This window comes from Anticarsia gemmatalis, chromosome Z (assembly GCF_050436995.1).
Source record: "Anticarsia gemmatalis isolate Benzon Research Colony breed Stoneville strain chromosome Z, ilAntGemm2 primary, whole genome shotgun sequence".
Classification (NCBI taxonomy): Eukaryota; Metazoa; Arthropoda; class Insecta; order Lepidoptera; family Erebidae; genus Anticarsia; species Anticarsia gemmatalis.
Window position 1 is genome coordinate 13,380,617 of NC_134776.1, and position 24,628 is coordinate 13,405,244.

General features: G+C 35.2%; 2 protein-coding genes across 2 annotated transcripts in view; one reads left to right on the top strand and one right to left on the bottom strand.

The window, feature by feature from the left end:
- Positions 1–3,487: 3,487 nt before the first annotated feature.
- Positions 3,488–4,957, top strand: LOC142986781 (acyl-coenzyme A thioesterase 13-like). Its single transcript, XM_076135463.1, has 3 exons — positions 3,488–3,700; positions 4,128–4,315; positions 4,618–4,957. Exons 1-3 carry the CDS (start codon positions 3,617–3,619, stop codon positions 4,772–4,774), a joined length of 429 nt encoding a protein of 142 aa, XP_075991578.1. The 5' UTR covers positions 3,488–3,616; the 3' UTR covers positions 4,775–4,957.
- A 23-nt stretch (positions 4,958–4,980) lies between these two features.
- Positions 4,981–24,628, bottom strand: part of LOC142986780 (peroxidasin-like) — a 34,554-nt gene continuing 14,906 nt past the window's right edge. Inside the window, exons 2-7 of the mRNA XM_076135462.1 lie at positions 19,176–19,391; positions 10,339–10,410; positions 9,983–10,215; positions 9,617–9,907; positions 9,259–9,531; positions 4,981–9,055 (exon numbers count right to left, since the gene is read on the bottom strand). Coding sequence (XP_075991577.1) covers positions 6,210–9,055; positions 9,259–9,531; positions 9,617–9,907; positions 9,983–10,215; positions 10,339–10,410; positions 19,176–19,391 — 3,931 coding nt within the window. The 3' untranslated portion in view covers positions 4,981–6,209. The remainder of the gene's footprint in view (positions 9,056–9,258; positions 9,532–9,616; positions 9,908–9,982; positions 10,216–10,338; positions 10,411–19,175; positions 19,392–24,628) is intronic.

Sequence of the window (24,628 nt, forward strand, 5' to 3'; positions counted from 1 at the left end):
TTAAATATAATGAGTGTAACTAAAATTGGTCACGAGAATGGTCATTTTATAAAAAATCGTATGTGTTTACGCACTGCATTATATAAGCGTTTCCTCTAGAAACCGGTAGGGAACAAAATATCTGGTGATTATGTACTTGGTACCTCAACGAGAGCAGTGCAGAAAGTTTTGGTACACGCATAATCAGCATACCAGTAACCAGCTTTACGTTTATCGAAGTACAGCAACCGGTGAGCAATGATTCATATGAATGGGGTGCCCATGACTATCATAGAAGTATTAGATAGAGACCGCTGTTATTTTTTTTTTATTTTAAAGATACTTACCTATTAGATTCAGATTTGGTGAAATACCATTAATTTCTGGAAGGTTTTACCTAATTGTTCCACGTAATTAATTTTGGCTAACCCTGCATTATTACTTCTACTAAGTATTACTTGTCATTGACAAGTGCTTGTTATTGAACGATTATTGACAAGTTATCAATAATCGTTCAATTACAATCAATGCCATTTCATTCTCATACACCTATATAAAAAGATATGTTAAAGAGAAGAAAGTATAACTTTCTTCTTTTATATTACAACATGATATTACTACTATGGTTTATGTTGTGTAAATTTAGCACAATTCGTATTATAATTAATAGTAGTATCACTTTTAGGAAGTTGTTATGAGAACACTCGTCACGGTAGACGCAAGCGCGAACAAAACGGCAGCATTGTTCTCGCGATTATAAGATGTTTATCTACCATTGTTTAGACTTATAGACAATTCAGATGTTTTGGCCACATTTACTTTTAAATATGTTGACCTCGTAAAATGCAACTTATAACTTATGACTGCACATTTTCAATGGACTGTCCGAGCAAACGCCTTTAATACTGCCACCTCTAGCTAGTTGAAATTGAACCCAACTTCATCGCGTGGATAACAGGCCCTTCTCTGTTTTTTAATTAGTTTCGAACTACTTACATAACTGGATTATCTAACCAACATACTCGCCCATTGTGGTCTTTAGTTACATTATTACAAAATATAATTTATGTATCCGGAAGATACATCAACGAACAGTACGTGAGCAGTTACTATGAATGCATCCACTTTGATCCACGTAGTTTCTTTAAAAGGTACTGTCTGAGGATGGGTTTGTAGTGCAATTACTTTTAAATTCCGCAGAGGTTAAGTAAGTGGTATCACGTTACATGCTGTTTATTTTATGGGGCTGCCAATTTTATTTAATGAATTACTCGTTTAAATTGATAGTAACAGGTTTACGGAATCATTTTATTCATGCTGTTGTAATGTAAATACTCGTGGAGGATAAAAAACATGTCAGTACTTACGTTGCCTCTACTTTCAGAATTGTTGGGCCAAAACTGTTTGCGACAGTGGCAGGTGCAATTTAAGCAAAGTAACAGAAAAGACAATCAGATATGCCACTTTCTTGCTTAAAGTAGTAGAGTTAGTTATTGAAATAACAAATATTAAGATGGCTAACATCAAAAAGCGTTTAAGATAACTGAATATTTTAATCATAATTAAATTAACGAATGACATCAGACATGAAAAACAGAGATAAGCTTCTGGCACAGGAAATTCTCATTGAAAACAGTATTGTATGTTGAATGTTAAACACAGTAAACAAAATTTCATGACAATGTTTCCGCCGTTTCGTGTGAATTCAACAAACTAATCGCACAAAGCACAAAGGCTATCTAGATTCATAAAGTTACATAGTTCACATAATGTCGAATGCTTTATGTAACTCACTGACAAACTCTGCATGTTATTAACATCATTATTGGAAATTCCAAACCTCGTTATTAAACTCAGTTCACGAAATGACAAAGCGAGAATCTATATGTGAGTGCATTTCGTCGAATACCAGTAACTCGGTTTGCTGACTAATCATAAAGCATTTAGTGCTTGCAGGTAATGCTACCTACTATAAAGATATCCATAATATGTAGTTGTTCTGGACAAAGAAATTAAGTCTTGATGCGAAGATGTGGAGATGTGTGTGTAGAGGAGGTTTTAGATTATTTAGCGAATACTATTTCGTACTCGAAATTTAGATTGAGCCTGGTGGCGAGTAACACTAAAAAGCAAATTAATAGGGACATAAACTATAGAATAAGATATACAAGTCTGTGTACCGACTCTACTCTACCCTTTGAAATAATGCACGACTAATGAATTGTACGCCAGAGTTACGTCTGCGCTCTCTCTTGTGCTTGACAACCTCAACATGTCATATCAACTTGCCTTTGACGTCAACATTCGAATGACCAACTTTATCTGCAACAGAAACTTCATTAGTTTGGGATATAAGTGTTGTTTGCTTGGCTAACGTTGCTCTAATCACAGAACTACAAAGGATAAACTGCATTATACGGCTATTCTGAAGAGATTCATGGAGATATTACCTATTGTAATCATTGTCTGTTAAATTATAGAGCTAACATATACTTAACTGCTTACCTAGATACCTACCCTATTACAGGTTGTTATTGTCAGTATGTATACACGACTTACACGTTGAACTTGCATACACAATTTTTTTTTTGTATACCTGCTAGTAATTATTGCAAGTAACACCTTATATTTCATAGACAATTAAATAAAATGTGTTTCGTAAGTCATTATTACACACCAAACTGTGGTGTTATTTCTTTACTGCAATAATTGTTTGTAGCACTGCCCTAAATTATGAATTTTGTAGAGATCATAGCAAACTGTTTTCTTAGGTGCGTGAGACGACTGCTATGGCGACTTTTTAAAAACGCCTACTATTTTTGTTATACCACACAATCTTTCAATGGCACTTTGCTATTCGTTTTTTGTAAGTTTGGGTATAGATACGTATTTTCCTGGTTGGAAAGCTGTGGAGAGACACAAGGCAAAGTACTATACCTGCTAAATTTGGTAATTCATTATCTAAGCTGTTCTATCACTTAATCCCAAAACTTAACCTGACTGTGAATTTAATGTAACCAAATGCATCGTGCCAACTAGCCGATTGTTTAAAATTCGCGCTAAGAAAAACATTCATCTGATGTTGTTAGTGATGTACCTTTTTTCCGAATTTTTCCACTCTACATTTATATCGTTTTTACGGACACGTTGACTTTCATAGTTTGAGGCAGTGAAACCTTAAGTTCACGTGAACCACTGACTGAATTGAGGACATTTCAGTCGCATAAAACTATATATCTAATAAGAGGAGATCTAAAAATCGGACGTTCCTTTATCACATTAGTAAGATGTGATCGTAATTTCTTATTAACGCTAAACTTCGAGGAGTCACATGCAACTAGTTAAGCTATTTAAGTAAACGTTAGCCTGGAGGTAAAATAGATACCTACACAAGCACATGGAATGTACCTGTACATGAATAATAACAATACCAAAATACCAATTTTTATTATATCGATAAGTTTTGTAATGACATAAGGTTCCCATCACTAATTTGGTAAATTGTGAATTTGGCATCTCGCCTGTCATTCTAATCTTGCTTGTGTCTTATTACCTTTGCTTCGATAACACGCAGTTTTCTTCTTCTAATTTTGACCATTTCTGTATTTTCTGACTAAGTGTAATATAATTTTATAAAATGTGTAGTAAAGGTGCAGCAGTAGCCGAGTTATTTACTAAAGCAGTGGCTACTACGAAATGTTTTGATCAAAATCTTCGCAAGGTAAACATTCAGAACATACTTCATAGCTTATTTTCACCATATTCCTCTATATATGAAACTCAAATTATGTTTCTATATTGTAGCCTATATAACGAGGTATAAGACTAATTAAAGAAACCTTTTGAATAAGGAAATTAGTGGTTTTTATCATTATTCAACACAGGCACCTTATCTCAGTGATTTGGCATGTCATATGAAACTAATACTTGTGTATACAGTGTGTTACCATGACACTATTTGCTCTTTCTGAATAGGAATTTCAATATCACTGAATTTATCAAGAGGTACAGGCATTTCTTACATGAAAGTAGAAAATATCTAGTCTTATACTTACCAACAGTATGTGAACCATATGTTCCTCTCATAGGTTTAGTATTAGTCTATTATTAGTAATCAATGTGTAATGATAATTTTATTTTAATTCCAGCTTAAGGTGGTCTGTTGTGAGGGTGGCAGGATGGTGACACAGTTCCAAGTGGGGCCTGAACATCTGAACCAAAGAGGCACGCTGCATGGAGGCTTCATAGCACACCTTGTAGATGCTGTCTCCACATATGCACTGACAGCTAACAACCATATTGAAACAAGGGGTGTCTCTATTGACCTAAGTGTGACGTAAGTGTAATCATGTGTAGTATTGTAAGAGCATAATTTTATCACCATAAGACTATGTATAAGTAGTTTTACCTACAATTAACAATTTTATATTATTGTCCCTATTAAATCTTAGTATTGTAGGAGCATAATTTTATCACCATAAGACTATGTATAACAGTATAAGTAGTTTTACCTACAATTAACAATTCTAAATTGTCACTCATAAATTTAAAATTAACTCAAACTGGGCACCTAGACTCATTATCCTGGCATATGACACTCCATTTGGTTGTATCTAATAAATATTTGTGTTATTCCAGCTATATGGCTGCTGCAAGAGAGGGTGACAATATTGAAGTAGAAGCTGTCACCAAGAAAACAGGCAAGAAGATAGCATTCCTCGAAGTTGAGGTACGGAACAGAGACAAGAATCAATTGCTGGCGACCGGTAGACATACCAAGTATATAGGAATATAGGAGCACTAGTGTATCTCACTATTTATTATGTAATATGCAGTAGTGAAGTAAATATTGTAGTACTTAGATGTAGCAAAGCTATGTGATACTTGTACTATGTAATGTAGATTCTGTGTATATTTTTTGATTGTACAGTTAATGTAATGTATTGATAAATGCTAAATAAAATCTCATTCTAGTCTATGGAGGTTTGAAATGAAAACACATTTACCTTTTTGCAACTTTATTTCACACTACAATTGTTATAACATGGAATACATAAAGACAATCATTTCTTCACTGGGTTTTGTGTTTTGGTGATACATCTCTGGCTGTTAAACATCCATTTCTTCAACTGAAGTCAAATACATTGCAATTTTATATTCTCGAATGAGTATAATGTAAATGTTTCATTCACTGGTTTTGCTGTCGCAGATCAGGTATTTATTTTCCACATTTTTTTTACAAATTACCTTGATGTGACCCCAATTTCATTGCAATGTCTTACCTATCTCTCTCATTTTCATTCCTTACATACTAATATCATTATTATAAGTAATTATATTTATGATTATATGTTTGACACAAAGTGAACAACCTTGACTACTCACTATTTATTTAATGACTGAATTGAATACATGTTAAAATTGATTATGAATTATGTAATATAATGGCGATTGCCTAAATGGTATGTTGGAATATATGTAGACAATAAGTTAATACATTTTTATTTATGTTTTATCGGATTAAATGCTAGAGTTAATTCGAATTAAAAATAAGCAACAAAAATTAGACAAAAATAGACAATCTTAAAAACTAATTTATAAAAACTTTAATGGTATAGTAACTTATAAATGCAAAAATTATACAACAAGATTCCACCAGTACTGGAGGTGTTAAGATAATTAACACGGACTTTTTATATGGCAGCAAACTATGTAATAAACTTTTAACAGAGATTTTTAAATAAAATTAATCAAATCCAACACATTCAGATAATAAGTTAACCTTAAACCTGTACTTACTATTGCTATAATATACTGACGATTATACTATTTGCTTAAAACTATCATTATTCTACTATTATTATCATATCGTATAAGTCCCGTGTCACATTAATATAATAGCGACTGGTGGTGTTAGATGAACGTTATATTTTAATTTATTATTATAATTAAAATGCTGATTACATGATATCGACTTTAAACTACTGATATTAGTTATTTATTAGAAACGAAGATGACATGTTGGGGTAAAAACGACTTACGCAACAGATTTACATCTGTAACTTAGGTCTAAGTATTAAAAATAATAGGAGAAAAAGGTAAAATAATCTTATTTAGTTGGACCACATAGATAGGATTAAAGCTTACATTATAAAGGGATAGTTAGAAAAATTTAAATACATAGGTAATAATGTAAATTGATCGAAAGACTACTCAATATCGGTTACCATTTAATGCGCTTTGCAGGTTTCCTCTAAATACTCAATACGTTTTTTCAAAGATGCGATAGTGCTCTGGATACTCTGCTGAGATTCTTCCAGATCATTAATACGTGTCTCCTCAACTGGTTGCTCAACATCCTGGACATCACGGCGAGCACGACGTTTAGCGCGGTCCAGAACCTCATTATCTCCACAAGTCTCACAATCAGCCCAGTAACGCAAATCCATCGAAGGCAAATCATCGCAAGAAATAAGTCCATCTTGTACCTCAGGCAGAAGAAATACATTTTCTCCAATAGTATCGATCTTGTCGCCGTTGTCACATAAAACGCGTGCCAGAGTGACTTCCTTAAGCTGTCGCAATTGTTCAGGTTTAAAGGTCGAAGGGTTCTCGTACCAGAATCGATCTCCATCTCGTAGACGTTTGAACTGTTCCACTAATAAGCATCGGAAGAGAGGTCCAACTTTGCCGCCTTCTACTTGGTTTTCCAAAATGCCACCAACCCAAACGTCAATGTTATGCACAGATCCATACAGGTCCTTCAGTTTTTGTCGTACGGTTTCATCGGATATTTCACCAGCAAGATCATCAAAATCATTTACTTCAGACATGTTGCAAAATTGACGCCATTTAGTGTATGGTGGAATAGCGTGATCACGGCTTCGTTGAATATTAATGGCAGCCAGGTCCAGAGCAACAGCGTGAGCACTGTAGAACAATTTCTCAGTCAGTTCAGAGTTCAAATTTTGTGTAGGAGTCTTCAGCTTAGCCGGAGTCGTAAACATTCCACGCAGTAAAGGATCAACTCCACCCTCGTCTACAAGCCTCCAAGGTGAGAAAAAGGCGTTACGCAGCAACAGATGGCCTTCAGGAATAGTTTCAAAATTTTCATCATAACGGTGCAAGATAGGATTAATCATAGAATGTCCAAATCGTAAGGCAGCCGTAGCAAAAACGTTAGAAATAGACGGGTTCATGTTCGGGTCATATTCCTTGTATTGTCCGAGTTGTTTGTAACCTTCGGGGCCTAAAATGATGGGTAGCCAATGCTCGTAGGTTATGACTTGAATTTCAGCACCAATTATTTTCCTGGCCTCCTGGAATACTCTGTCACCGTCCCAAAATGGATTCTGAACCTTTAAATTAACAGCGACTCGGTTATGTTCTCGCATCCAGATTGTGTGCATAGCGGCTAAACCAATTTGTTCGTTGGCCCTAATATCGCCAGCAACAAAGCAGTTACGATTGCTCTCTTCAAGATTACGCCTGCAGTCCATGCCGTTGACACCCACTGTGGGCAGCAATGGTTTTCTGCCAGGGGAGGTTATACCCACACGCAGTAGCCCATTCTCATTAGTGGTGTCCCTCAAATCCTCAGCGACAGTTTTTTCAAAGCCGTAAACTTGAGAGGCATCGATGAACGATGTTAATTGATTTATTTGTTCCCTAGGCTGTAGTGTTCCAAAGAGAACCGATGTCATGCCGGATCCGCAAACGGCGCTCGTACGGACGAAGTCAATGCAACGACGGTTGGTGATTCGAGGATCATTCGGAGGCACATCGATTGGGAAACAGGGTGCAGCATAGTCGCAAGTTTTTTTACAGTCTACGCCATCCCATGTCTGTGAACTTACAGATGGCAAAGCATGATCCAAATCATGATCTAACCATTGGCCCCATTGCATAGTCATATGAGTTATCTTGATATCTTCGGATATATCTGTGGTTGTAATGATGGTCGTGGAGACTAGGCGAGCACTTGGTAAAACGAATCCGTTATATCTAACCTCTTTGTTCCATCCTACCGGTTCACTGAAACCGTTTTCATATATTGGGAAGAGAATTCTCCTAAATCCGCTTAGTGAAGTACCCCAAGTAGGATGTGCAAAGTTGTTACAAGTACCATCGTAGCTGCGATACTTACTGTGATAACACATGTCAGAACAATCGTCTTTCTCCCTATGAGCAACGCAACCAGATAACCGTGCAATAACCTCGAGATGTTGATTCGATAGCACACTTTGATAATTAAACGGTTCAGCTGATGTTATTTTATGACCACTAGTTATAAATTGTCTGACTTTGTCCAGGGTCCGTTCATAAATTTCTGCTGCTCGAGCTACTTCCCTAGCTGGTGCATTCGGGAACCGTGTAATTTGATAAAGAGCGTGAATGTCAGTCTTCGCGCTTTTATTGTTCTTAAAAAGTTCATTCATTGTCCTTTCAATAGCTTGATCTATATCCCGAGTTGCTTCAGTCAAAGCGATGTTAACGTATTCATCACCCGGTAAAATTCTATCCTTGACCGTTAAGAAGGCTGATGCAGTGTCCCGACCGTAAGCATTGTAAACAGAACACTCGTACCTGCCGGAGTCCGAAACTGTCAAGTTATTTATAATTAAACTTCCTATAACCGTAATTGAGTACTTTTCGCTTAACTGAATGAATGAACCATCCTTTCGCCATTCAATATCAGCGGGTGGTTCGCTTTCAACTTCACATGGTATTTGTATGGAAGTTTCTTTGAACGCATCCGTGTCCTCTGGTTTGAATAATATGTGAGGCTTTATAACTTCATAATTTTCAACCTTTAGTAGAGCCGATGCTTCGATATATCCTTCAGAATTTTCAGCTCGGCAATGATAAATACCTTCATCATCAGTTGTGACCAATTTAAGAGTTAATTTTTGGCTGTCATTGCTCAGAATAACATCCTCGTTAATTTCGAGTGGCATTGTATCTATGTACCAATGTATAAGTGGTTTTGGGACACCTTTAGCTGAGCATAGAAAGTCTACATCCTCTCCTACTATGCCGGTTTTATTCTTTGGTATGATGGTAAAAACAGGTGCCACTAAAACAAAATAATGGTATGATAATATAATGAAAGAAAAAGATAAATAACATTTAAACTTGAAATAGATAACAATTTACGTATCTAGATTTATACTTAATGTATTTAAAAAAACTTTAATTTTTAATACAATTTGGTCCATATTAAGGCAAGTCATAATCAAGTATAACTGTGTGTTCATTTATCCTAGTTACAACACTTACCCTTAACTTCAAGCGGCACTGATACAGTAACTTTCCCGTTGACATTTTCGGCTTGGCAGGTATACGAACCAGCATCGGACTCTTTGACATCCTTGATAGAAATAGTGCCATTACGATGGATAGAAATACGTTCATTTAATAAAATCCTTTCCCCATTAAATAGCCAAAGTATATGCGGCTTTGGATTCCCGTTGGCTACACAGTCGAAGCTTACATTATTTTGGTTTAACTTGGCAGATTGTCTAAGCGGCAATAATGTAAATACTGGAGGTTCTGAAAAACAAAAGATAAATATTTCAAACACTGATGATAGAGCAATTTCGCCTCAAGATCATGTTTCAGTTGAATACTTTCGTACCATGTTTGTTCTTGTTATTCAAAGTCATTTTTGCTGGCTTCGAGTGTGCTTCACCCATAGAATTTTTAGCCATGCACTCGAAATATGCACCATCAGATTCCTCCAGGTCATGTACCATCAGTGTTCCGTTGTCCATTATCTCATAATGCGATCCATCAGTAGTTATCTCATTTGAGTCTTTGAGCCACACAATTTCGGGCTCCGGTTCGCCGGTGGCGACGCAAGTAAACATTGCAGCTTCTCCAAAACTCACCAGTATGTCTTGTGGATCCTTTTCTATTATCGGAATTTCTGTGGAAACATGAAAATAATGTCTAACTGTGCTAAAAAAATATATTTGGTACATTATTGATGTGCGATACTTACGACAGTCGAAATCGTGTTCGTCCATTATTGAAAGTGGCTTTCCGGTAACCTTTGTAGGTTCATAACAAGTAGCATCGATGTACATTTCGTTGTGTTGTGCCATCATCTTAACTAGCCACAACATTGAACAATCACAAATCAAAGCATTGCTGTCTAAACGTAGCTTACGTAGTTTTGGCATGCCAGAAAATGTACCAGTAGCGATCTTCTTGATATGATTGTTATGTAAATACCTGAAATTAATATTGCGAGTCGATATTGAAATGAATATGAAAACTGAAAACTCCAATGGAAATTGCAGCTGTGAAGTCAACTGAGAAATTATATTAATTTAATGAAATAATATGTGAACTTACAATCTCTCAAGGCGAGGCATGTTTGAGAACGTTTGCGGGTCGATGTGATGGATTTCATTAATGTGCAAGTACCTGAAAAACAGTTTCATATTAATTTATGTCAACTAAGTGTTATAAATATGGTTGAAAAGGTACGCATTAAAAATAAATTTCATATGAATTAGAATAATTCGGGTAACACAAAAACACAGTTACCATAATAATTATCTATGTACATTTAATTAAACAACTTTTAGAAATAATCTTTTCGTAGTTGTCAGATTATATTCGTAAAAACTTTAAATTAAAAGATGTTTACATATCATATCACACTTCTACCGTTGTTATTACTTAAGTTTAACTGGTAAATGCGATATAGCTGGGTATTTTACCATACTTGCTATTTATTACAAACAGGTTTAAAGCGAAACGTCCGGCATCCTGAATTACTTAATACCAGCAAGTCGCCAGGATGACAGCAGTGACTGGATTAAACCATGTCTAGGTCCGTTTGAAATTTTGCTACATACATACCAGGTAGAGACAGAACGGCATAAGCACATAGTACAAATAATCCACACTGCATGGTCAACAAATGATAAAACCTTTTTGCCTATACTCTCTTGTATACAATGAGCTACTGATATTTAAAAAAAAACAAATATAAACAGCTACCTACTTATATATTTAGTTTGAACAAAGTTCGACCAACGGAGCTGATACAACTTTATGATTAGAATCCTTTGTGAAGGGAGAGTTTAGGTAAACATCTACTGAAGCATCTAGATTTATTATTGTTTTAATTAAAGCATTTTTGTATTGGAAATACATCGGATACATGCATGTAAAATAATTTACACGACTAAACAATTAATTATATTATTTATTTAGGATCCTCCAATATAACGTTAACTTAAAATTTAAATAGTTTCAAGGCTGATTCACATAGTTAATATTTATATCAAGACTCTTGGCCGAGTTTTTGAAATCATAAGTTTCTTTGTTCTCTAGGCGTTCCTATAAAGTTGAGCACAGTTACTATGCAGCACAATTTGTAAAGGCCCATTAACTTAAACGATACATTTCCCATTGCCACCACTACCTGGGAAATCTCCGGTTAAACTGGACGGTGGCAAAGATAAGATTGGATACAGTTCAATTCATTTCCATTTCAAGAATTACTGCAGGTCGTATCAATTTCCATCGATGGTTGGTGAAACCATGCGTCGAACTATAGAATGTATTATTATTAATCACGATTAACTATGAGTATGAGGGAATGCTCCAGTAATTGATCGACTATCTATAAACAGGACAGGAAGCATGTCGATAATATTCTTGTTATGATACTTATTTAATGTTAATGAAAAATAATTGATTCAAAATGGAAATCTGGTTATTGCGGCAGAAAATGTGCCCGAGGACAGGGATGCTGTTCATTGCATGAATATAATGGAAGATATTATATTCAGTGGTCATTTCGATGTTCCGAAGTCGTAATGAATTCGTAAACATTTAAGCGACGACTGCGGGCACTTGATAATAAGGTATGAACGTAAATCAATGATATTAAAGTAGTTTTTAAATTGCATAAATTATAGTCCATGAGCATCCTAAATTGGGAACAATTGAGCATTGAGCTTAATTTATAAATCTTATTGTAACGCGTGTTGTGACCGCACAAGTTCAACTAGTATTCTTGCACACAAATCTAAAGAAGTAAGCGTTCAAATCCAATCATCATATTCTCAGTTTTTTGTCAGATATATCAACAATCATTCATGCGTTAGGCCTTACAAAATATTGTCAGTTTTCTGGGAGCTTTAACCTGCTGTGTATACACAAATGTTACATAAAGCTTACTCGAATCGCTGAAAATAATATAAAATATTATTATGGTAACAGCTTGTAAGCTCCTTTGAGAACATGTGCATTGTGTGTGCAGCATTCACGTTATGACGCCATTTCTCCGAACCACGTGTAAGTAAAACTGCGTTAATTGCCCACATTGTGCATAAAACAGCAGTCCTAACATCAATCGTATTTCCTAGTATGCTATTGCTCAAAACGCTTTTAGTCTAACTAATTATTCGCTAAAGGATTGTTCGTACAAAAGGAACAATGGTTGAAAACAATGTGCATGTGTGTTTATAAGTTGGTACCGACTTCCATGTTAATTTCCGTTATTAATTATTACGAGGTAGTGCAATCAGGACAAACATTTAGAGTTCTTCAACTTTCCTAAGAATTTCTTAAGTTCATACCCTTTAAAATGATGTGCCGTAAAATAATATGCACTGCGAAACTTCGAGCAAATATGTGAAACTTGCTAATTTAGTCCGCCCGGTCTAGCACAAAAAAGCTCAATTTTAAGACTTTAAAGTATCATATCTGCGAAACTGAGAGTCCTAAATTAAGTTGAATGGTGCCGACGTGTCTGCAGTAGTTCAGACTAGATGCCTATATCGTTTGGTCTACAGTCTGCCTAACATTCTGTATAATGATAACTATGGTAAATGTTGAAAATCGACTGTATTAAAACGTGAAAGGACTACGAGTATATTCATAAGTGGTATTTATGTGCGGGTATTAACGCAAGCCTTCAGTAGCAACAAAATCTCGTCTATTGCAATATCTGTTAATCGTATAATCAGGATGTGTGAAGTAGATATTCAAATACGAACTCAAACCACTTATTTGTGTAAGTACTAATAATTACAGCGATACAGATTTACCAATCACGGGAAATATGTTCTCCATTGGTACATATAGAATAGATAAAATTGAGTAAAAAACGTATTTTTCTATAATCCTGCACATTAATGCATAGTTTTTATATTTTGCAAATGCATTTGTTGTGAGACCTTAATCCTTATTCACTATTAGCTATAGATACAGCTATCAAATATATCAGAATAGAACGGGTTCAAAACATTCCTAGAACCAACATGTACTACATATTATTTTATTCTCCAAATTACGCTATGACATAGGGTTGTAAAAAAGCTTTTATGTGGCCTAAAATATGGTAGAAGCAAAAAAAACATGTGACATGGTCTTTTATATGCAGCTACCAAAATCCACAGCAATGACAATCGGCATTGTGCTCGCCGTATCTATACTTAATCATTACCATGGAGAGCCTTTTAGGCAAAATTGCATAGCAACTAGCCTTAGTTCGTGTGTTGCTTCACGATGAGCCTGTGCGATAACTGCCTAGACTTTGAATGTCACGACAATGAAATACAAATGTCTGTTTAACCATATTTGACAATAGCTGAACGTCATATTTTAATGAATGAGCGGACTCAACCGGAGACAATTTCAAATGGAAGCCACATAATAATATGACTAAGTTTAATTTGTGTTTCATATTTGATTTAATATCGCTTAATGATTACTTAAAACTTTCTATGCTGGACCGGGCTGAAATGAGAAATACTGTTCCGTCTACGCTAGTTATAGTAGTTACTGTAGTTAGTGGTAATTATTACGATATACAGAGAAATTTCTATTAATATTGATAAGTTATCATACTTACTTTGCCAATCCTACCAGGGACGGTACTTTCCCACGTCCCAAAATTAAGGCACGTCAGTACGATAGGCGTAAGTCAAAAAACTAAAGTGTCTCTGAACTCTATTAGCCGTTTATCGGTTTCTTATACTTCAAAAGCAATTTGAAAATTCATCAGAACTTGCTTGACGCATGCTTCTAAATCTCTTAGCTTGGCTTGTTCCAGAATAACACTTTTCCGTAAAGTTAGAATAATATCGACCGCCTAACATGATTACAACGTAAAATTCTAACGTATGATGCAATTATGTACTGGAATAAAATTACGCGCATCACTGTCTATGTTATACGACAGCGACTAATTTGGAGCTAATTGGCCGAGCGCACCCTCGCCCTGCGTCTCGCAAACCATCAGAGAGCCAAGTTAACGTGATTTCAGCATATTAATAGGTAATAAACATAACAAAACCTACTAGAAATTTATAGGAGAGCAAATGTTACGCTATTGTTATATTTATATAGCAAATGTCGATAAAACTTACTAATAAGAAGCCACATAGCACCGTAAGTGCCAAGCTTCCGAAAATATCGAAATTCAATGCATTATCTATGCGAGCTCGTGGCCTCGGGAGAGTCAACGACCATAGTAATGTCATGGTAAAGTAGTACATGCCATGTTTACATTATGGAGACAGGAGGATTTTGAGTCATCACTCATCAGCAAGTTTGTATCTAAGTACAGTGTGACTAGCAAAGTTGAAACTAACAGAATCATTAGGAGTTATCATTATATCTCTGGTTTACCCCTAAATGAAGTTATGCAATAAAATTTGCTTTTAATAGCAATTTAATCCTGAAGATGGTGTCAATGACCGCTTATTATATTAGGAAAATATTTAATTTTCTGTTTTCTACCACTGTATTTCATAATTATATTCCATCATTCATGAATTTATTTATTTCATATAGTGAATTATTTATGATCAGATTAACGTTATTTAACAATAAGCCGCACGTAATCACCTAATAATTAATTTAATATCTGCTTCCACAATTAAAACGCGACGATAATGTAATTTTAGAAGTTCTCTTTTGATCAATATTTTTCATTTACATGAGCTTTTACAATCTATTTGTATAGTTCTAGTAATGTCATTTATTTATAATTAAATGCTCCAATGTCTTAGCGACATGGTACCGTGTTATTCAGTCGTGTAGACGTTTCTTCGAAGAATCTCCCTTTTTGGTAATTTTTAATACCCGAATGATAGATACGGCTGTCTGAGTTAGCTCGTGAACTAAACCAAAAAGGATTACTCCCGATCCGTTATTCAGTTTACGTGGAAGCTGGTCTAAATGTCTATTCAAATCAGTGTATCGTATCACCGTGACACACATTCCATTACTAGAAGTCAGACTGTACCACCCTGGATACAATAGAATGAGAACAAACTATCGAACATATAACATAACAGAGTTTCTCTAGAATTGATAAGAGACCTTAGCGAATTTGAGTCATATTTTATGCATATTAAAAGCTTTAAGCGCGCGGAAATGTGCTTGTCTCGTCTCCTCGAGAACTTAAATTTGGAGAAATTCTGAGTGCTTGGTGCTGACCTCGTATGCTAATCCGGGAAATATGTAGCTAATCTTTTCTAATGCATTTACCTTCAAGGTACCTACTGATATATGACTAAGATTTAACCATGATACTATTATGTCTATAATAGTTACTATGGCAGTAGAAATTTAGGATATAAACAGGAAATTTAAATTGTCAGTAATTATTTAATAAGCAGTAAAAAATAAAAAGAGCGTCTTTGTAATAATCGGTGTCCTGTTTTCCTGAGCATTGTTGTTATGTTATGTTACTAAGTATAAAGCAATGACATCATTTTCTGGGTAAACAATCTAACAGAGTCGTTCAAATATTATTTATTCGCTGTGTCGTTACCTCTCCATGTCTGCTAAGCGAATATTTTATCAACACGTTCGTCATAAATACTTATGTTAACATGCTGACCATTTTTATCTATTTATAATGAACGACAAACAATTTGATATAATCAAATAGACCGTGGCATGGATGGGATTTGATCTGCGTGCGGTACAGTAGTTAGTAACACACTCCATACACAATGATGACTATGCCATTATTCGCCGCTAGATATTTATTACAACGACGACTGGACGACTGCACAAGTGAATAAATATTCGTATTTTTACAAAACAAAATATTGTTCTGTACGCGTGAAAGGCCGTTAGGTCAGCACAATACATTTGAACTCGAGCATGCTGACTAGCCGTTTGAGTTCACTGAATGGAGATTACATTGTGAAACCTGAATTCAGAGTTGTTAAGATATAAGATTTCGGACTTGGATACCGATACGAATTACGACACGCATCTATGTATAGTATGCATGTAACGAGATAATCATATTGATATAGAATACGGATATGAGTTTGTTACGGACATCCGATAGTTTCAGATATTAGTTCTCGGATATTGGAACAGAGTTTATCAGAACAAAATTCAAACAACGTCGCATGCGCGACGAAAATCTCTCAAAGTATCCATGTTACACCGCTACTAATACACAAAATTATTCGAAACATTTACACGGGTTAGATATCCGGTAGACGTTTAGGATTTTTTATCTCTGCATAACAACACTGTATGAAATCATTAGATTTTCATGTTAAGTTAAAGGTTTTCATACAAATGGTAGAAATTATTAGCACATTTAGTATTAACATATTATTATTAATTATAAGACAACTGTTGAAGCAAAGATATGTCGTGCCCTTCTAACGATATGATCTAAGAACATCTTTAATTAACCAAATAAAATAGGTGTCTATAAAAATGATAAAATTTTTACCTGGTATTACACCTATATCTAAAGGAGATCATCCATTTTGGGCCTTTTTTCAAAGTGCCGGCCAACAAAAAAAAGTGGCATGTATCGATAGAGCTAGCCATTTGAAGCAATAGTTAGTATGGCACGAAACCGGTAGGATCGCTTTGAACCGAGTTATACAGGTTTGAAGATTCATAATATTCAAACATTAATTCATTTCTGAAAGTGCTGTGAAACATAAAATAATGATTGATTTTGCTAGAATTAACTATCTAAAGCAAACGACCACTCTGAAGTTGATTTAAGGTCATAAGCACACGTATCAACTCGGAAACGGGTCGTCACCGTATCAACTCGAGATCATCAGTATTATTTGTATGTAATTCCCTACTGTAACACACTTATCGGAATCGTTATGTGATCGCTACGGCTCCCGACCAAGGGAGTGGTTCGTATGCGCATTATGCATACACCAGCACCCAGGGTGGAGTGCGGGGCTATGTGCAAATTCCGATAGAATTGTAGGCATACCTTCTAAATCGCAACATGTGTCCTCATAACAAGGGCCCTCATCACAAATGGTGCCCGAAGCACAAAATATTGTTCCACATGCCGATGAGTCGGACATAACAACCCAACGGCAACACTCTAGGTGACCTCTTACCTAGACGATGGTTTGATAGTTGCACACAATCGAGGGTGCGGCCCCTTAGGTGCGAGTATGAATCCCCCGGCGCCTCAATGCGTCGCCACTGGACTGGTCACTGGCGACTAGCGCAAGGTCAGCGCATCCTCCCTTAGCGAACCCAAGGGGCCGCACCCTCGATTGTGTGCAACTATCAAACCATCGTCTAGGTAAGAGGTCACCTAGAGTGTTGCCGTTGGGTTGTTATGTCCGACTCATCGGCATGTGGAACAATATTTTGTGCTTCGGGCACCATTTGTGATGAGGGCCCTTGTTATGAGGACACATGTTGCGGTTTAGAAGGTATGCCCGCCCTTCTATCGGAATTTGCACATAGTCCCGCACTCCACCCTGGGTGCTGGTGTATGCATAATGCGCATACGCACCACTCCCATGGTCGTGAGCCGGGGCGATCACATAACGATTCCGATAAGTGTGGTACAGTAGGGAATTACATACAAATAATACTGATGATCTCGAGTTGATACGGTGACGACCCGTTTCCGAGTTGATACGTGTGCTTACGACCTTAAATCAACTTCAGAGTGGTCGTTTGCTTTAGATAGTTAATTCTAGCAAAATCTTTCATTATTTTATGTTTCACAGCACTTTCAGAAATGAATAAATGTTTGAATATTATGAATCTTCAAACCTGTATAACTCGGTTCAAAGCTATCCTACCGGTTTCGTGCCATACTAACTATTGCTTCAAATGGCTAGCTCTATCGATACATGCCACTTTTTTTTGTTGGCCGGCACTTTGAAAAAAGGCCCAAAAATGTATGGAGCGTGGATGATCTCCTTTTACAGAATAATTCTAGGTGATGTACCTAAATAAGGCAAAAATACACTAAAATAAAAGCAGAAAATTAGTTGGAGCTTAAAGCTTTTTACTCGACAGCAAATTAATCTCAGTTGGCTCTCTCAGTACTGCAGATAGTACATGACCCAGAAAATGAAGTTGTTTATATAATTACTTATAATTACGTGCAATCGACTCACGATGATGATATAAAGTTAATTTGAAGTGAAACTATATCTCTTAATTAATAAACCTATACTACGGAATAAACCTACACGTTTTAATATTATGAATCACTTAACATGGTGGTGAATTTATATTGTTACCTCCTCCTTAGTGCAATCTTTTCGAAATAAAAACATTTTTGTTGCGTATAAGTTAATATGAATCATTATATATGACCCATATTTTATTGAATACGACTCTATTTACAATACAACGTTTAAAGCGTTTTATTTTAATATAGGTCGCAAGTAAAATACGTCTTCATTATTCCGCTTACATTACTTATAAGTTTGGTTGCAAAACATTTTTCTACAAGCGTTGCTCAAATTGATATTTACTTTAATTTAGGTCGAAACTTGAATTCCAGATCGAGCAAATATCCGAGTCCCTTTTATCTTATCTTTTGCTGCCGGGACTCTCGCGTTATCTAATACCTACCGAGTAGTACCGAAGTAACCACGACCGGATACTGGGAATACAGTCTGTACTTTTATTGGGATATTAAAGATAAACGAAATCATCGCCAACAACTAAACATATTAGTAATTCTCAATAACGTTCCTATTAATTCATTTTTGGCAAATTCTTAAATACCTCTAGATATTTTTCTACATACTTATCTGAGACGGCTTCCAAACACACAACTTTAACAGAACATTAACGTAGCGACTTGCAAAGGTCTATGTACGCGTATTGAGTTCCTTGACTCTGAGAGAGCTGATACGCAGTGAGTACTTATATAATTTTTGATAAAAGCATATACTCACAGTTGCTCCAGGTGGCCGAGCTGTTGGAAAACATCATGGTCGATGTGTTGGATGCGGTTTCTGTAGAGGTAGAGATATTTCAAGCGACGTAGCCCGTGGAACACTCCGGAGTGGAGCTTTCGCAGGCGGTTGTCGTTGAGAATCAAGGAGCGCAGCGCGTGGAGATGACTAAGCTCGCCCGGTTGGATATCCTCGATCTTGTTGAATCGCAAATCCCTGTAGACAAATATCACATGTAAGTTATATAGTCCTGCAACTCATGCTCGTACACGGGCCCCCAGATATGCCACCCAATTTTGAAATGGTTTACATTTAATTTCTAGATATCTACATAACTGGACATGGCCAATTTTTATAAGTGCAAACAAATGAAAAAAAAATTTGTATGTATAATTTAATAATATTTTTATTTTCAGTATTTCGTATAGAGACTTAAAACGAAACTTCTTAACAAGAGTCATAAAATTGTTAAATTACGTAAGCCGTTTTCTTTACATTCGTATTTCTGTGCCTTCAAAATAGACGCATGGTACCGTAATACCGACAATGTATTAAGTCCATCCCGGTTACATCAAATATCGAATACAGTTTGTGTCGTGGATGAGACAAACATTCCTTCCCTTTGCCTCAAAGGTCAGGTAGGCACGTGTATACAAATAATAATAAACACGTATCATGTAGGTTCGTATTTAGGCGACATGTTACCCCAACGCTATTCTAACGTTGTCTCAAATATAAAATAGTTGAGAGGAATAATTGTGACGAAGAACTAAGTTCAACAGATATCTTTCAATTGTTTAGTGTACTTTTGAATATTCACTTTTGTTTGCCAATATTTAGGTATAAAAGCAAAGCACCAGTGGAAACTGTACACTTTTCAATGAAACATTTTGCTTTTCCCAGTTTTATATTTTTTTGCAAACGTCTCTATGCCAACACTAACAGGCTTAAAATTTAACTATCCGAGAGATAGAAAAATAATTCAATTCAAAACAAAGCGGCGCATCTTTCATGTCAGTTAAGGTGTTATATTCTATATTCATAGTGGGTAAACTATCTATTTGAAAATTGATATAGGCAACTTGCTATTAGGTCGGACACAGGTGTGTTCGGCAGAGTTCACTTTATAAGTCATCCATCAATGACATGTCCACATAATGAAGAAAGTGATTTAGCTTATTTATGTGTCTCGGTACAACGTACAATTCGAGCTTTCGATAAAATTGCAGTAAGCCACGACGTCATGCGACGTTCAGATTCAATATAGGGAACTAAAACGAACCTACTCAGTTATTTATAAAGTTTCGAAATAGTGAGTATTTTTTAAAGTAAAGAATGTTAAATCTTGATCACATCACCGTATTCTATGAATGATCAACCGCCAAAATATAAGAGCATAAAGTTAAATATCTTAGACGCTGCTCTGATACAAAAAACCTTGTTGGACTGAGAAGCCTAACACAAACCAGTTCGGCTTAAACATATTTGAATTGTTTTTTTATTCGAGCGACGTGTTGGCATCGCTCGTGAATTTGATGCAAATGTGAAGTCGGTTGAAAGCTCTTTGCTCGAGTGTCTTTTAACTTAAAACTAATTTAATTTCAAACGTAAACATTATGACTCCAAGTTCTCTAAGGAAGGAACGTGAAGAGAGGTTCTTATATTTCTAGTTATTTTTGCATCTAAGCTCTGCCTCATAATTATTTCTACGAAATATAATGTGTATTGTGTGGTGAAGAGCTCAACTAGAAAGAAACTACTAAAGTTCAGCGAAACATTCTAATCTTGTTGGTTTATATTTTACATTCCATTGCACTTGTTGCCCGAAGACTTATATAAAAGCTTCTTGAACGTAACCTACGTAGTACAGGGAAGTTTTCTTCGAAATGTAGCAGTGCAAAAGATTTGGCGAAGATTTAAAACGACTTTGCTACACTTCGACATTTCGTTTTCGATCACTCGAAAATGTAATCACATTTATGAAAGATTCGAACTTGTTGAATACAGATCAAATACGACAAATATGATGCAGGACTTGGGAAAATAACTCAGTCCTATTCGATTGGAACATTTACAGTTACTTACGGCGTCTATAAGATTACTAATAAATTGTTAGGGTATACCAGATACCTACTTAAGTTCAATGCACGTTATATCAATGTGTGTATAGGTACTACAATATATGTATTGTGCATCAAGATAACACAGTTGGACAATCCCCTTGTTCACATCTATTGTTGATGAGATCTATTGCATTACAGTTTTGATATCCTTATCTTTCTTTTGATCAAATCTATTTGATAAACTCACTCCCTAATAATGCATTCAATATACTACTACTGTTTTAAAACACTATTTTCAGTCGTTTTATTATTTAGCGTGAAACGAATGGATTGTGATTATTTTGTCTCTGTAAATATCTACGTCACAATATTATAATAAATGAAAGGTGAAAACCGCCTTTTGCAAGAATGTTTAAATATTGTTGTTAAAATATACTTACTTATTGTATGATTATTTACAGAATAATACGAAACCATATTGCCGTTGGTGGTAGTATTGTCTGGTTTTTCACGAAATATTGGAATATGTCACTCGTGCCCTCCTCTGAATTGTAATTCAATATTTTTTACTATTGACATAATCATAATATGTGACGAAAATGCCAGCTGCGTGCTCTAACGTTCGTTCAGTAAGTAAAACTTGTTGTGTCATTAAAAGTTTCGTATCCAAATATTTTTAAAAGTTAGGTCGCTTAATATTAATTAAACTCATGTTAGATGTTAGTTAATTTAAAATTTAGACAGTTTTGAGTAAACCTCAGTTTGAGGCTACATTCAATTACCAGAATTTATTGCAATAGGTAGTTACTGATTTTAGATTTTTGTCATAATTGCTTTTTTGCTTTTAAAAATACTAATATCAATATATTATTAGTTTAAACACGAATTACCTTGTTACTGTATTTGGTATAAATATAGGTACTCCGAGTTTCGGCGACACATTTTACCAAAGCATTGTTAATAGCAACTGAGTTATGTCGAATATCTGATTATTGAAATATGGGCAGGATGTTCGTTTTTATCTATGTATGTATATTGTATATTCGGGGAACGCTGTCACAGTCATTGTGTTCTGTGATTTAATCACTGTTTTAGGAAATATGTCTTTTTATTTTATTTTCTTTTGAATAACTGTATATTAGGAATTTAGGAATTATTTTTATTCTGTAAGCTTGAAGCTCACGATTATAGAACGTAGTACAAATCTGATCGAGTCCGCAGGGAACAGGTAGCAGTGATTCTCAAGTGCAAAAGTCAGAGTTGATAGCAATACGCGTAAGAAGCTTTATGGCACAAGGCCTTTGGAAACGCCGCACACGTCCATAGCCTTCGAGACTTGTCACACAGCCGAGCGATCTTTAAAATAAGCTATTTTTACCGGACAACATAAATGTCGCCTTTTAAAGTTTATCTATTCAATTCATCGCAACAACATACGAGTAAGTTTGTTAGCAGTAGTAGTTAGGTAGGGGGTTACGTACAAAAATCTTTTTCTCGTGAATTCTTGTAAAAATGAGACATCATCTTTTATGAAGTAATTTTCATATATTATGTTTCGGTGTTGAAGATAATAATTTTTCTTTAGTTGGGTGTGTAATAGTTCCTTCTTAGATCCGAAATAATAATATCGGAAATACATTTGAAGACATGTATTTCTAGCTGACAAAACCCAGTAATAAATAATTAGGCACATATGACGTGCTGCTCGTTGTCACATAACATGCTTTATTGATTGCACATCTGTTGTATTTAGACTCATGTATATTTATTTGCAGTCTAATTGTCAGACTGAATAACAAAAGCTTGCCTTCCTTTCCACACATACCTATTGTATTATAATAACAATGTTTAATTAAGAGATGAAACATGAGAGGATGCTACGTATGAATATTGTGATATCAAATAATATGTAGATTGTAGGTAACTAACAACTTGTTGTATGTAATCTAATCTTGTCTTCTAGACTTTCATAACCACTTAAACTTTCCGTGTGATACAGGTAGATCTTATCAAAAAGCATGACGTGGCATGTCAAATACTGTACCTCGATTCTGTAAATTCGATACTAACGTCACGCTATCGAATACCATACATTGCTATCGAGCTACTCGTTAGAAATCCGGCAGAGAATCGCGACCTATCGAGTATCGAAAACTTGACATTTAAAGTGAGAAAAAGTTTCGTTCTGAAAATTTATTCTTTTAATAAAATTTTATTGGTAATAATTGTGTATAAACTAATTTTAAATATATTATATAGTGGATAAAAAATAATCATGAAAGGTATTATTCTCATAAATAATAATTATAGTCTACTTTAAACGGTATTAGTAAAAATAAATCAATAACATAAAAATATCATAATTAATGTTGTTCAACGAAACATTATCAACACAAAAAAAGAATCAGCGTCTTTTTTTTTCTACGTTGAAGCAGGCACATGAGACAATATCTTTTCAGCCTCGTTGGCCTCGTCTTCCTAAAAATATCCAATAAAGATTATTAAAATAATTTATTAAAATTAAAAATGGAAAGAATATTTTATTTCGAAATTCGAATTTCGAATTGCCCCTAAGTGCGCTCCAGCAAAAAAAAAATTTAATTTTATTTTATTTTAATGTTTGGTGGAAAATGGCGCCATTGAAGAACATAGTTGTTGCGAAAATCCGCTAGGGGCGCTGATCAATTTTTCATACAAAATTTTTCGATAGTGAGTCGGTAGTCGATACTCGATAGTTGTACAGAATCGCGGTACTGAACTAGTGGTTTAGATTCAAAAATATCTACTCCACCTGTTTAAGAAAGGTCTTGAAATTTTCGTCGAGACTCAGCTTTTAGTCTGTCAGTTGCAGATGTCTGTTACTTCACTTATGACTGCAGTGATCGTCGAGCTTCCATCTTATAACACGTCAATATTTTCTCAGATAAACATATTTGACTGACGGAAAATTGCATTAATATAACAACCTTTTTTAGTCTAACATTGAATGGAACATATCAAGAGGGTTGAAAATAAATTGGATTTCGATCATTATCCCACAAAGATCACTGTCGATAGCGAACTTCGGAATAAAAGAGCTCGCGAGAAGCAGTAACAGCGAACAAACTATGCAGAAATTAAATGAATACCTTGACTGCAATCTTGAATTCCTTACACTGCACAAATCGGCAGTAACTTCCAATTTCCTTGTGCACTGTATTCGGATTTAGGCACGTTACTTCAGGTAATAACAAAAATAACCAACTAAACGAAAGGAAAATGTGCTCGGAATAGTAATTAAAACTCTCCGTTTCGCTCAAAACTTTGTTAAGAATATATTTAATTTCTTGTTTCGCTGTAACATTTGTAGTTTTGAAACAGTAATACAAACTGCTCTACGCCTACTATTGT